At 41.7% G+C, this 15,830-nt stretch overlaps 1 protein-coding gene across 2 annotated transcripts in view; it reads left to right on the forward strand.

The window, feature by feature from the left end:
- TRAPPC8 (trafficking protein particle complex subunit 8) overlaps positions 1–15,830 on the forward strand; it is a 112,755-nt gene that overhangs the window by 35,468 nt on the left and 61,457 nt on the right. For both annotated transcript variants that reach the window (XM_075826308.1, XM_075826309.1), the window contains 5 exons: positions 1,258–1,408; positions 2,417–2,517; positions 3,849–3,954; positions 8,822–8,953; positions 9,607–9,831. In XM_075826308.1, coding sequence (XP_075682423.1) covers positions 1,258–1,408; positions 2,417–2,517; positions 3,849–3,954; positions 8,822–8,953; positions 9,607–9,831 — 715 coding nt within the window. The remainder of the gene's footprint in view (positions 1–1,257; positions 1,409–2,416; positions 2,518–3,848; positions 3,955–8,821; positions 8,954–9,606; positions 9,832–15,830) is intronic.

Consider the following 15,830-nt stretch of genomic DNA (forward strand, 5'->3'; position numbering starts at 1 on the left):
GCCCACTTGGCCATATAGTGTAAAACGCCCAGTTGTCCACTGAGAAACTCATTAGCATAAAGCTAATATAGGTCATAACTCCGTCAAAAATGATCGTTTTTCTAAATAAAAAAAACACTGCTGTAATCTACATTACAGCGCCGCTCACATCATGTACAATATAGGCCACTTATAATGTGGTGACAGAGCCTCTTTAATGAGGACCACATATATTTGCGTTTTTGGTGCACGGTGCATTGGCAGCTGAAACTTAAATATATGTATTGTGGCTTGGTGTTGGACATTGTTGGCTACTAAGGCTGGCCATATATTTTAGATAGCTGTTGGCCAACTGCTCGTTTGGCAGACAGCTATTCCTCCCAACTACCCCATACACATGCATGCTCGGCTCAGCCCTTTGTGCCTGTAGCACAACTTCTCACAAATGTCATATCCTTAATAAATAGTTCCATCAGCATCCCTGGCATGGGTCTTTGAGATTAGCTCAATTTAGATTGTACGAGCTGTTCACCGTGTACAACCACTCAGTTTGCAACAGTTAAGTTGCTATTTGAATAGGAGATAAGCAAATTACTACAGGACCTCCTTGTTCTTGAAATTCATACCCCCCTCAATTTGACTAATGACATGTCCTAAAATCTCCCTTGAAATGTTTTTGCGATGGCATCGTGATAAAGAGAACTCTCTACGGCTTCGTTCACATCTACGTCACGGCTCCGTTCTGTCGGAGCTTTCCGTCGGAACTAAGCCCTGACTGACAAACTGAAACTATAGATTTCCGTTTCCATAACCATTGATTTCAATGGTGACGGATCCGGTGCCAATGGTTTCCGTTTGTCTCCGTTGTGCAAGGGTTCCGTCGTTTTGACTGGATGAATACCGTAGTCGATAGTAGTTGAAATTAATGGTGGAGGAAACGGAAACCTATGGTTTCCGTTTGTGTCAGTCAAGGCTCCGTTCAGACGGAAAACTCAGACGGAACGGAGCCCTGACGCAGATTTGAACATAGCCTAAGAAGTTGATGAACTGTATTGATTTAATCTTGTTGCTTTTGCTTTTGGGAGAAAAATAAGTGAGCGTTTCTAGTAACTCACATAAGTGGATATTCTTACTGTGCCTATTTTAAGTTCGAACCTTGTATAGATTAATATTTTTTCTTTTTTTTAACCAAGTTTGGTACGTGTTGAATTTGAGAATATAATAGTCATTAATCTATTGAGTTGATCTTTTGACATTTGTGTTGTGTCTGTGTGTTAGATATCCACCAGAGGCTCCTGAACTTCAGATTAGGAAAATGGCCGACTTGTGTTTTTTGGTGCAACATTATGACTTGGCCTATAGCTGCTATCACACTGCAAAAAAGGACTTCCTGAATGACCAAGCAATGCTTTATGCTGCAGGCGCGCTGGTATGCAGCACATTACATATTGGATTCAATTGTTCTGCAATGGTTTTATTTGCTATAGAATTATAATAGGATTACACTTCCTGTTTTTATTTTTTGTATGTTTTATTAACCATATTGCGGCAGTGTAAGAAATGTCTTATTCAAACAATTATGAAAAGCAATGTAGCTCCCCGGGACCAGGAGCCGGCTCTCAAGGCACCAGCATATTTGATTAAACGTAACCTTTATTCAGGCATAGTGTAAAAAGACAACACTTTGGGCTCGCAGGGACTTTTTCAAGCTGAAATACTGATATTGCAAGGCAGAATCGTTGCCTTTTTACACTAAACGGGAATAAAGGTTAATTTAAATAAAAAACGTCAGTGCCTTGGGAACCTGCTTGTCTCTTTCAAATGTCTAATGCTTAAAGATTTGGAAGCTGTTTCAAAGAGGTCACGGATTTCCTCCTGAGGTTCTAAACCTACCAATACCCCATAGCTCAGAAGTTTGCTTATTTGGGGTTCTCGAGGAAGATATTTTCCAATACCATCTGAGACTATTCCTTTGTGAAATCTTATTTCTGGACAGAAAAAGCAGCAGTTCTGCATTGGATGTAACGTAGATCCTCACCCTCTTTCCATGTGGAGAGTTCTAGTTAAGCCTATAGTTCCGTTCAACCGTAAATTATATAAAAGGTAGGGGCTGTCAAAGACAATGTTACCTGGTGTGGGGTATGTGGTATGGCTCCCCTCTTACACTCTACACCCCATAGTCCTTTTCCACTTCTCTATCAGCCCACCGTGTATTTGTACAACAGTCAGAACCTACGAACCGTGAATCCATGTCCGCTAAATTTTCTAACTGTACTGCTAGATCACTATAATGATGTAACAGACCAAAACCATGCTTTTGTATATCCTGAAACACTAAAAAGCTACATTTATAAAAAAAAAAAACTCACTTTCTGGCAGCTCTTCATCTTGTGTGTAAGCGTTAGATACCCTTATTTGATATTCTTTCTTTTTTCAGGAAATGGCTGCGGTATCTGCTTTTCTGCAGCCAGGTGCTCCCAGGCCGTACCCAGCTCATTACATGGACACTGCAATCCAGACGTACAGGGATATATGCAAGTAAGACACGGACTCTGCAGGACATTTTTTGTTCGTTTTCACTGTGAAACTAAATAACAGATATTCCTTGTATTACTGCAGTGGTCCCAGGTACCTTGTGTGACTGATACAAAATCTCTGATTTTCCAGTATTCCGATTATACTAGCAAAGGGCACGTGAACTGGCACCGTTTAGTCCGATTGCAACTAAAGGTCCTTTTACACCGACCGATAACTGGCCAATGCAGCGAGCGCCGATCCACGAGACATTGTCGATCGGCGCTCGTTTGCTCCTGTCACATGGTCGTTACTCCTATCGCTCATCCCCATACATTTCTATCATGTCAGCAGAGTGTCGGGGATGGGCTGCCAACAACGATAACATTTCACTTTTTTAAAACGATACGACCAGCAGATGATTGAGTGTTTGCTCGTTCATCTGCTGATCGTTCCCCTGTTTACACAGGGCAATTCTCGGCAACAAGTGTTATATGAACGCTCGTCTGCCCAATAATCATCCTGCGTAAAACTCTCAAGAGTTTACATGCAACAGGTTTGTTAAAGAAATTTCTGCAACTTAAAAAATATATCTGAATGGGTTTTGTAAAAATCAAACGCTGGACAAACATCCCCATTCAAATGTATGGAACAGATTTTTCAGTTGCAGAAATTTCTACAACAAATCTGCTGCTTGTGAACATGCCCTACAGAGGGTGTCTGGTTCCAACAACCTCTTGTAAATCTGCATTGCATTTTTCAAAGCTCTAGATTCAAGCACAAGGCTAACATCACAAATTCACTTAGATGAAACTTAGGATTTAGGCCTCATGCACACGACCGTGCCTTTGTGTCCGCAATTTATCTGCATTTTGCATATAAATTGCGGACCCATTAATTTCTATGGCCCCATGCACACCACTGTGGTATTCAGATCCCTGTGGGGGCCACAAATCCGGGCCGCAAAAACTCGTGACACGTGATTTTATGGTCCGAATTTGCGGCTTCACAAACTGGTGATTATCAATTTATTTTTTTTGACCCATGGATGCACAAAAAAACTTTTTGTTTTTCGTAGGCAAATGGACCGCAACGGATCTGTGGTTTGGTGGCTTGCAAAACCACTAAGATCGTGTGCTTGAGGCCTTAGTGGCAGAATTAATTCTTTAAATAAATGAATACTTTTACATAGGGAAAGCTGTAATGTGCACGAATAACTTTATAAGTGTGACATATAGGGAACTTTTTAAGTCATTCTGATAAATTTTATATTGTTCAACCCAGTTGTAAAACAAAGCAGTCTGAAGTTTCCAGCAGTGTTTGTTTTTTTAATTACATATTTCATTTTGCTGTAGGAGTATGGCTCTGGCGGAAAGGTGCGTCCTGTTGAGTGCTGAAATATTAAAAAGTCAGGGGAAATTTTCTGAATCTGCTAGCCTTTTGATCCGTCTTACAAGTGAGGTGAGTACATTTAAGGATTACTATAGCTATGCTTAAAGAGGCTCTGTCACCAGATTTTGCAACCCCTATCTGCTATTGCAGCAGATAGGCGCTGCAATGGAGATTACAGTAACTTTTTTACTTTAAAAAAACGAGCATTTTTGGCCAAGTTATGACCATTTTTGTATTTATGCAAATGAGGCTTGCTAAAGTCCAAGTTGGCGTGTTTAAAGTAAAAGTCCAACTGGGCGTGTATTATGTGCGTACATCGGGGCGTTTTTACTTCTTTTACTAGCTGGGCGTTAGGAATGGGAGTGTCTGATGCTGACGAATCAGCATCATCCACTTCTGTTCGTTAACACCCAGCTTCTGGCAGTGCAGACACACAGCGTGTTCTCGAGAGATCACGCTGTGACGTCACTCACTTCCTGCCCCAGGTCCTGCATCGTGTCGGCCACATCGGCACCAGAGGCTACAGTTGATTCTGCAGCAGCATCAGCGTTTGCAGGTAAGTAGCTACATCGACTTACCTGCAAACGCTGATGCTGCTGCAGAATCCACTGTAGCCTCTGGTGCCGATGTGTCCTCGCTCGTCTGACACGATGCAGGACCTGGGGCAGGAAGTGAGTGACGTCACAGCGTGATCTCTCGAGAACACGGCTGTGTCTGCACTGCCAGAAGCTGGGCGTTGTGAAGAGAAGTGGATGATACTTCTATACACAACGCTCAGCTAGTAAAAGTAGTAAAAACGCCCCGATGTACGCACATAATACACGCCCAGTTGTACTTTTACTGTAAACACGCCCAGTTGGACTTTTGCAAGCCTCATTTACATAAATACAAAAATGGTCATAACTTGGCCAAAAATGCTCGTTTTTTTAAAATAAAAACGTTACTGTAATCTACATTGCAGCGCCTATCTGCTGCAATAGCAGATAGGGGTTGCAAAATCTGGTGACAGAGCCTCTTTAAAGGGGTTTTCAGAGTTCCCCCACAATAAAAAAAAATAAAAAATATCTCAAATTCATTTCCCGATATGTAGACAACATGCAGGCAGTATCTCACGTTGCAGTCCGTTTGTTTACATCCATTTCGTGTCGTCTTTGTTTACTCCGCTACCTGCTGAGACTACATTACTGCATTAGGCTCCTCCCTTTAGTATCTTTCATGCTCGTCCACGCCGGAGTCCAAAATTCATTCCAGCAACCATGGTAAAATATGTCGCGCCCCCCACCCTCCCAATTTTCCAATCCTTACTTAACGTTAGCATCCTTCCGTTTGCATCCTTTGTATCTGCTCTTGGCACTGCAACATCCTGAGTCCAGTAAATACGTGCATTAAATAACAAGCGAACAAGAAGAGTGCCAAATACAGACTAATTGTAATAAGTTTAGAAGGTCAACAAACATAAAATTTACACCTGAATGATATCAACGTTGTGTTCAGACTGAAAAGAACACTTGGATTGGGTGAACAGGGGGATGGGAGTCTGTAATCTGCCTGGCTAGATCGGAATCTCCTAATATAGCAGTCAGGGGAAGCGCAGCAGAATGAATGAAGTTTCATGTGTCATAAACAGCTGGGAATCGCATTGTGAAAGTAGCTGGGAAGCTCGGTCCTCTCTGTAAAATCGGGAGTGCGCCTGCATAGCTGTGGAATGAAATGTCACCAATGACGAGCCATATACCGAGCTAGAACTATAGGGTCCAAGACCATGTGATTGGTACATGGCACGAAACTGGAGGATGAAAAAAGTGACATCACAAGTCACGTGACGAGCAGGGAGAGTAGAGAAGGGAAACACTTTAGGAAATGGAAGTCAATTTGACGTGTGTTATAGGAGAGTAATCAGAGACATTATAAACATTTAACTCCGAAAAACCTCTTTAATAGTTTTTTAAATCTAACCAAAATACTGTAACCTTAACGCCTATACAATGTTTCCGCCTGGGTATTATTGCTGTCAAATCCTGGCTTAATTTCTATGCTAAAAGCAAAACTTGCTTGTCTTCGTTCCCATCGATTCTTAACCCCTTCCCGCCGGAGCCATTTTTCAGATTTTCAATTAAATTTTTTCCTCCCCACCTTCCAAAAGCCATAACTTTTTTATTTTTCGGTCCATATAGTCCTATGAGGGCTTGATTTTTGCAGGACGAGTTGTAGTTTTTCGTAGCGCTATTTATTGTGCCATATAATGTACTTGGAAACAGGGAAAAAATTATTTGTTGGGTAGAAAATTAAAAAAACAGCGATTCCTCCATTGTTTTTTTTGCGCTTCGTTTTTACGGAAGTCACTGTGCAATTAAAACAACATGTTAACTTTATTCTGCGGGTCAATACGATTACGGCGATACCAAATATATGTAGTTTTAAGTGTTTTAAGTTTATTTTGTGTCGCCAAATTCTGAGAGCCATAACTTTTTTTTATTTTTCCGTCGATTAAGTGGTATGAGGGCTTATTTTTAGCGGTATAAGCTGTACTTTTTAATGATACCATGTTGGGGTACATGCAACGTTTTGATCACTTTTTATTCTCTTTTTTGTGGGAGATGAGGTGACCAAAAAATAGCGATTCTGCCATTTACAATTTTTATTATTTTTTTTACAGAGTACACCGTGCGGGTTACATAATGATATATTGTAATAGTTTAGACTTTTACGGATGCAGCGATACCAATTACAATTATATTTTTTTACTATGCTCTAGGGGGGAAATGGGAAAAGGGAGGTTTTTTGAACTTTTTAAAAAGAAATAAAAAAAAATTGTTACTAATTTTTTCATTTTTTATTAGTCCCCCTAGGGGACTTCAACCAGCGATCGTTGGATCGCTTGCACTATATACTGCAATACTAGAGGCAGGGCTTAGTAGGAGCGCAAAGATGGCGGACCTGGGGGCCTTCATTAGGACTCCAGGCAGCGATAGCAACAATCACCACCCCGCGATTGCATTGCGGGGACGCGATTAGCTGCTAGAGGTGGTCGCCCGCTCTTTCTAACTATTTAAATGCTGCGGCCACTATTGACCATGGCATTTAACGGGTTAAACTAGTGGGATCACGCTCGAGTGCGATCCCGCTCGTTACTGTGAAGTGTCGGCTGTAACATACAGCCGACATCCGCATCGTATGGAGCGGGTTCATTCCGTGAGCCTGTTCTGTACTTCCCCCTACCCGCCTATGACTTATGGATACATCAAATATCGGGCAGGGGTTAATACCCTCATGCTTATGGCATATTGATATGAGCCAAGCCCCCCATTTCCTGCACTGGGGTGGCCCCACTTGCTCTACTGCTTTCTGTTCTAGTGTTAGGGAGGATTTAGGAACATTCAAGTTGGTATACTGGCCTCTTCCCATATCACCATTCGCTATACATATAATTGAGCGACTGGTGAAGTACAACCACCTCTTTGCTGGGTACAGAAGACTTGGCAACCCTGCTCCAAACCTCTTTTGGAAATACTACAAAACTAAACAATAGTACATTTTTGGTACCTAAGTAAAATTGTCTGGCTCTGTTTACTGTCTGCATTGTTGGCCTAGAATAGTGCGAGAAGGCGAGCCGTGTTTAGCTTCAGAGTTAGGCTGGGTTCACACGTGGCGGAATTTCACTTGAATTCCGCTGCGGACACTCCGCAGCGTTAATCCGCAGCGGAGCCGTTTCTCCATTGACTTCCACTTAAATTTAGAAGTGTTCGTTTAGACGATGTGTAAAATTCCGCTGCGGAGCATAGGCTGCGGAGCGGAATTTGGTGTCCGCAGCATGCTCTGTCTGTTGCGGAGCAGTGGCGGACTGGTTGCGGACTCATGGCGGAATTTCTCCATTGACTTCAATGGAGATTCTAAATTCCGCAATGAAGTCCGCAGCTGTCATGCACATGTTGTGTGCTGCGGATGCGTCTTGCTTTTTTAACATGACATTTCTTCATTCTGGCTGGACCTATGTATTTCTAGGTCTACAGCCAGACTGAGGAAGTCAATGGGGCTCCCGGAATTACGGGAGCGTTGCTAGGAGACGTCAGTAAATAGTCACTGTCCAGGGTGCTGAAAGAGTTAAGCGATCGGCAGTAACTGTTTCTGCACCCTGGATAGTGACTTCCGATCACAATGTACATCAACCTGTAAAAAAAATAGAAGTTCATACTTACCGAGAACTCCCTGCTTCTGTCTCCAGTCCGGCTTCCCAGGATGACGTTTCAGTCCAAGTGACGGCTGCAGCCAATCACAGGCTGCAGCGGTCACATGGACTGCCGCGTCATCCAGGGAGGTAGGGCTGGATGCCGAAAGAGGGACGCGTCACCAAGACAACGGCCGGTAAGTATGAAATTCGTTTACTTTCACTAGGGAAAGTGCTGTCCCTTCTCTCTATCCTGCACGGATAGAGAGAAGGGAAGCACTTTTTCAGCAGTCCGCAGCAGCTAGTCCGCATCAATTTACTGCACATTTTGGGCAGATCCGCAGCCGTAATCCGCAACCCGGATTAGGTGCGGCATTGATGCGGACAGTTGCGGAGGAAATCCGCCACGTGGGGGCATGCCCTAACACATGATACACAGGCGCAGCTGGTGCACGTTCATCGCTCTGTTAGGTTATTTTCATTTATTATTCATTTTCATTCGGTCATTAACCACTGATCCCATCACTCATCCAACAAAGTATGTTTGTCTGAATATTTCAGGCTGTGAGTTCTAAAAAAATAAACCTCTTCATTAACTATGGGGATTAGGTGAAATTAAGCTTCTGCCCTACCACTTTAGCAGCGCCATTCTTTTTATAGTGGGTTATAATTTTCAATTTAGGTAGTAAAACTTTACTTGCATATCAAGGGATATACAGCGTGACTAATATTTTTAAAGTGATATATATTTTACTATTTTCTTGACTATAGGATTCAGATCTTCGGAGTGCACTCCTTCTTGAGCAAGGCGCTCATTGCTTTATCAACATGAAGAGTCCTATGGTGAGGAAGTTTGCTTTCCACATGATTCTGGCAGGCCATCGTTTTAGTAAAGCAGGCCAGGTGAGTACATGAAAGACATGACCTGAAAATGTGTTTTAAGCCTGGAAACTTTCAGTCGGTGTTAAAAGGATCATTTTCCTTTACTATGACTGACAAAGGGACAGTTAAAAGAAAATGTAAATCCTTGTGGCCTCTTTTAAACTTGTTTGTAGCACAGGTTATAGGCTGGCACAAGAAGTCTGCAACTTGGGGACTGGATGAAGGAAAGTTGCAAGAATGTTTTTTTTTTTTTTTTTTTTTTTGTGTTTTTTTTTTATGGCTGCTCACCTCTAGGCTCAGTACATGCCTGATACATTATGCTGGACAGAGTAGCGTAGAATGCTGCACTATTTTGTCCGGGAAAAGCTACAGAATCTGCTACGGACGCTCCTAAAGGAGCTCCCGACGCAGACGAGAAAAGAGCCTTACAAGAATACGAACTTTAAAAAAAAAAAAAAAAAGACTAACGAGTCAAGCTGTTGTCCCAGGAATGACATTTACAGGAAACCGTTTTCTTTTACGTTCAGGACTTCCGAAAAGCGAGTGCAAATGTTGGAAATATTAGGATTTAATAAAAAATATATAGTTAGCAAAATGTTACAATATGATTTTTGAGTGAAGTTTCTTATTTTTTCCCTAGTTTTCTAATTTTTTGTCTTATTTCTTATGCCCAGAAAAAACACGCCCTTAGGTGTTATTGCCAGGCAATGCAAGTGTATAAAGGAAAAGGCTGGTCATTGGCTGAGGACCACATTAATTTTACCATTGGCCGTCAGTCTGTTACACTGCGGCAACTGGACAATGCTGTATCTGCTTTTAGGCATATTTTAATTAATGACAGCAAACAGCCAGCGTCACAACAAGGAACCTTTCTCCGGGAGTACCTCTTTGTTTATAAGGTAAATCTTCATTTACAAAGCATTTATGGTTCTATTTGCAAGAATGCATTTAAAGTTAATTGCAAATTCCGAAATGATAATTATAAATAGTAGATTAAACGTGAAACTAAAAGCATATAGCGCTGTGGAGAAACCAATAGAAAAATCTGAAGAGGCAGTCCGTGACCTGAAATGAGCCATCACACCATAGATCAAATTCAAATCAAGTCCAGAAAGAAACCGAGGGAGGAAATTTGGGCACAAGAAAATCTGTCAAAATCGCAAAGGGCAGAGAAGAAAGACAGAAATTAATGAAAGAAAAAAAAGAGGGGGATGGGGCATAAGTAAATTTTGAAAGGCTGTACTCACAAGAAATGGGGGTATCCAGACACAAGTCCAGATTGCACTCATAAAGGATCCTCTGAAGCTGGGAGGGAGCAATAGTCATCCGAGCTATGAAGTCTGGTCTACTAGAACCAGGTTTTGTCTACTCTGAGCTGGTAAGTCGCTCCATGTGCACATTCTTGTTACAAAGACTGGGATTGTGTGAATTTCCATAAGGGAGGTGTTTATCATTTGGTGGTATTAAACAGGATTTCCAAGACTAATAATAGCCTATAAATATCCGATCGATGAGGGTTAGACTCTTGGCCCCCCTGACGATTAACTGAATGAAGGGACCATGCAGATCGTCTTTTAGTTGCCATCCTGTGATACGACAAGAAAAGTTTCGGACACTCTGCTATAAAGTATCTTAGGACCAGGCCAAAAGATGTGTGGAAGAGTGCCAGTTGTCAAAGAGCCGAGCACTTTGGGAGTCTGCCAGGAGTTGGCGAACTCGGAAATTATCCTTCCGGAGCCAGGTGGAATTTTTTTTTAATTTTTGCCGTTCTTGTGGTCCACCAGTCACTTGTTACGAGTATTCACAATGTATTGAAATAGGAGCAAAAGGAAATCTGTGTGGAGCATACTATACAAACATCACTTTCTGTGAAAGAAACCAGCTTGGTGATCTGCCAGGCATACTTGCAAAGAGCAAAAAACAATCACATTTTAATGTACCAAATAACATTTCACACCATCAAAGCACAGTCGGTCATCGTAATCTAAAAATTAGATCACTGAGCACCTAGATTGCATATTCCCTCTGAAGCATGTCCCATGATGAAAGCTTTACTGGTCGCACATTATACTGTATAAATACATTGACATATTATTTTGAATTTGCATAATGCTAAAACGTTTTTCCCATCACAAAGTAATAGCATATCGCGAGGACATGCCATCACTTTCTGAATAATGGCTGTCCAACTGTCGGGGCTTCCACGATCTTGAGAATGAAGGGACAACGTTGCTTGTTTAACACTTTCATAGTCTTTACCACTACAGCTTTCTGTGATGGGAAACCTATGACATGAATATCCTTTTGTGAACCTTTAACCCCTTCCCGACATTTGCCGTATGGGTACGTCATGGAAAGCATTGACTTCTCGCATTTTGCCGTACCCATACGCCAAAAGTTTCTGAGCCGGTGCCATCATAGTCAGGTCTCAGCGGTATCTTACAGCTGACATCCGACTGTAATGGTGGGGACCGAAATTAGCTTCGATCCCCGCCATTAACCCCTTAAGTGCAGCGCTCAAACGTGATCGCTGCACTTAAGGTGTTTGCAGCTCATCGGAACCCCAGCAATGAAATTGTCGGGGTTCCGGTGGCTACAATGGCAACCGGAGGCCTAATACTGTCCTCCCGGTCTGCCTAGCACGGAAACCGGTCAAGATCCGCCCGGCGGCGGAGCCTGATCGGCTTCCGTAGCCGCCGACAAGATGGCGCCGGCTCAGGAGCTGATCCAGCGTCATCAGCGGTGGAAGTCAGCTGTATGTTACAGCTGACATCCACATGTAACAGCAGGAACCGGAGCTAGCTTCGATCCCTGCCATTAACCCCTTCGATGCAGCAATCAAAAGCGATTGCTGCATCGTAGCGGTTACTAGCAGATCGCCAGCCCTGACAGGCAATCGGGACTGGCGACTGCCGCTATGGCAACAGGAGCCACAATGGTCTCCTGCTCTGCCATTACGGAAGCCGATTAGGCCCCGCCGGGAGGCGAAGCCTAATCGGCTTGCTGTCTGAATAACTGACAGATCTAATACATTGCATTACGTAGGTAGTGCAATGTATTAGAAAAAAATAAATCTGACAGCTGGACCTTCAAGTCCCCTAGAGGGACTTGAGAAAAAGTGTAAAAAAAGTGTGAAAAAAATAAGTTTGAAAACAATAAAAGTTGCAAGTAATAAAATAAGAGTTAAAGGGGGATTGCGTTTTATCAAGTCATTTTATCATTGAAAAAAATAAATAAACCATACGTATTTGGTATCGCTGCGACCGTAACGACCTGAGGTATCAAAATATTATAATATTTATTGCATGCATAAAAAAAAACTTGAAAAACTATACCAGAGTTTCTGTTTTTTGGTCACTGTGACCTATAAATATTGGAATAAAAAATGATCAAAAAGTCGCACGTATTCCAAAAATGGTACCTATAAAAACTATAGCTCGTCTCGCAAAAAACAAGACCCATACAGCTGCATTGACAAAAAAATGTAAAAGTTATGGTTCTCACAACTTGGCGACAGAAAAAATACATTATTTTTACAAAAGTAGTTTTATTGTGCAAAAAGTTGCAAAACATAAAAAAGTCCTATAAAATAGGTATCGCCGGATCGTACTGACCCGCAGAATAAAGTTAACATGTAATTTATAATGCATGGTGAACGCTGTATAAAAAAACTAAATAAAACTATGCCAGAATTGCGGTTTTTTTGTTTACCTGGCCTCCCAAAAAATAGGGTAAAAGGTGATCAAAAAGTCGCATGTACTCCAAAATGGTACCAATAATAACTACAGCTTGTCCCGCAAAAAAAAGCCCTCATACAACTACGTCTATGAAAAAATAAAATTAGTTATGGCTCCAATAAGTCAGGAAATAAAAAATATGCAGTTGTTTGAAGAGGCGATTTATCAAGGACCTAAAATTAGGGAACCAGGAAAGGGAGGGCCCAAACATGTCCGCTGGAAGCGAGGGTGCCCGTATTATACCAGGACAACACTTCCCAGCAAAATTCCCCAAACTGCAAAGGTGCGGAGTGTGGACCAAAAGGGGCATAAGAAAGGATGCCATATATCAGTGCGACACTGGCCTGTGCAGAAAGGATTGCTTCACAGCGTAATGCACATCTATGGATCATTTTATTGTTTTTTTTACCCCATTATTATACCACTTGACTGCCCCTGATGTACTCTGCCCCGCTTACATGTACCCCCACATTATAAACGGAAACACCAGCAATACTCAAACAAAACTACTACCAAGCAAACTCCGCTCTCCAAAAGCCAAATGGCGCTCCCTCCGCTCTGAACCCTACAGCGTGCCCAAACAGCAGTTTCCTTCCACATATATGGCATCGCCACACCCGGGAGAACCCTTTTAACAATTTTTGGGATGTGTGTCTCCAGTGTCATAAGCTGGGCATGACATATTTGCCACTGAAATGGCATATCTAGGGAAAAATATACATTTTTATGGAAAAGACCTGTGGGGTGAAATGCTCACTACACACCTTAATAAATGCATTGAGGGGTGCAGTTTCCAAATAGGTTCACTACTCAGGGGTTTATTTTTATTATTTCACATCAGAGCCTCTGTAATTGTGAACCAATACCGTACTTTGTAAATCGCCAAATTAGGCCTCAATATCGCATGGTACTCTCTTACTCCTGAGCCTGGTCAAATGTCCAGGCAAAAGATTAGGGTCACATGTAGGGTGTTTCTAAAACCGGGAAACACCGCATAATAATTAGAGGGCTGTCTTGTTATGGTGGCACAAGCCGGGCACCACATATTGGCATATCTATGGAAGAAAATCCCATTTTCACTCTGCAACATCGAGTGAACACTAATTTCTACAAAACACCTGCAGGGTTAAAATGCTTACTACACCCCTTGGTAAATGCATTGAGGGGTGTCGTTTCCAAAATGGGGTCACTTCTGGGGGGGTTTCCACTGTTTTGGGCCCACAGGCGCCCAGAAACCAATCCAGCAACATCTGCACTCCAAATGGCGGTCCTTTCCTTCTGAGCCCTGCCGTTTGCCCAAACAGCAGTTTATGACCACATATGGGGTATTGCCGTACTCGGGAGAAATTGCTTTACAAATTTTGGGTTCTTTTTTTCCTTTATTTGTTGAGAAAATGAAAAAATTTGCGCTAAAGCTACGTCTTATTGAAGAAAAAGGACTGTTTTTATTTTCACTGCCTAATTCTAATAAAATCTATGAAACGTCTGTGGGGTCAAAATGCTTACTACACCCCTAGATGAATTCCTCAAGAGGTGTAGTTTCCTAAATGGAGTCCCTTTTTGGGCGTTTTCATTGTTTTGTCCCCTCAGGGGCTTTGCAAATGTGACATGGCCTCCGCAAACCATTCCTGCTAAATGTGATCTCAAAAAGCCAAATAGTGCTGTTTCCCTTCTAAGCCCCGCCGTGTGTCCAAACAGCCGTTTATTACCACATGTGGGGTATTGTTTTACTCGGGAGAAATTGCTTTACAAATTTTGTGGTGCTTTTTCTCCTTCAGTCCTTCTGGAAATGAGAATAAATTAGCTAAACCTACATTTTCTTTGAAAAAATTTAGATTATCATTTTCACAGCCTACTTCCAATAATTTATGCAAAAAACCTGTGGGGTCAAAACGCTCACTATACCCCTAGATAATTTCCTCAATGGGTGTAGTTTCCGAAATGGGGTCACTTGTGGGGGGTTTCCACTGTTTTGTCCCCTCAGGGGCTTTGTAAATGTGACATCGCCTCTCAAACCATTCCTGCTAAATTTGAGCTCCAAAAGCCAAACGGCGCTCTTTCCCTTCTAAGCCCTGCCGTGTGTCCAAATATCCATTTATTACCACATGTGGGGTAGTGTTTTACTCGGGAGAAATTGCTTTACAAATTTTGCGATGCTTTTTCTCCTTTAGTCCTTGTGGAAATGAGAAAAAAAATCGCTAAACCTACATTTTCTTTGAAGAAATGTTGATTTTAATTTTCACGGCCTACTTCCAATAATTTCTGTAAAAAACCTGTGCTGTCAAAATGCTCACTACACCCCTAGATAATTTCCTTGAGGTGTCTAGTTTCCCAGATGGGGTCACTTTTGGGGGATTTTCACTGTTTTGGCACCGCAAGAGCCCTTCAAACCTGACATGGTGCCTAAAATATATTCTAACAAAAATAAGGCCCCAAAATCCACTAGGTGCTCCTTTGCTTCTGAGGCCGGTGCTTCAGTCCAGTAGCACGCTACGGCCACATGTGGGATATTTCCTAAAACTGCAGAAACTGGGCAACAAATATTGAGTTGCATTTCTCTGGTAAAACCTTCTGTATTATAAAAAAAATTGTATTAAAAATTTATTTCTGCAAAAAAATATGAAATTTGTAAATTTCACCTCTACTTTGCTTTAATTCCTGTGAAATGTGTAAAGGGTTAAGACATTTTCTAAATGCTGTTTTGAATACTTTGAGGGGTGAAGTTTTTAAAATGGGGTGACTTTTTGGGGGTTTCTAATATATAAGGCCCTCAAAACCACTTCACAACTGAACTGGCCCCTGTAAAAATAGCCTTTTGAAATTTTCTTGAAAATGTGAGAAATTGCTGCTAAAGTTCTAAGCCTTGTGAGGTCATAGAAAAATAAAAGGATGTTCAAAAAACGATGCCAATCTAAAGTAGACATATGGGGGATGTTAATTAGCAACAATTTTGTGTGGTATAACTGCCTGTCTTACAAGCAGATACATTTAAATTGAGAAAAATGCTAATTTTTGCAATTTTTCACTATATTTTCGTGTTTTTCACAATTAAATACTGAATGTATCGACCAAATTTTACCACTATCTTAAAGTCCGATGTGTCACGAGAAAACAATCTCAGAATCGCCCGGATAGGTGAAAGCATTTCAACGTTATTACCA

This window comes from Rhinoderma darwinii, chromosome 5, assembly GCF_050947455.1.
Source record: "Rhinoderma darwinii isolate aRhiDar2 chromosome 5, aRhiDar2.hap1, whole genome shotgun sequence".
Taxonomy (NCBI): Eukaryota; Metazoa; Chordata; class Amphibia; order Anura; family Rhinodermatidae; genus Rhinoderma; species Rhinoderma darwinii.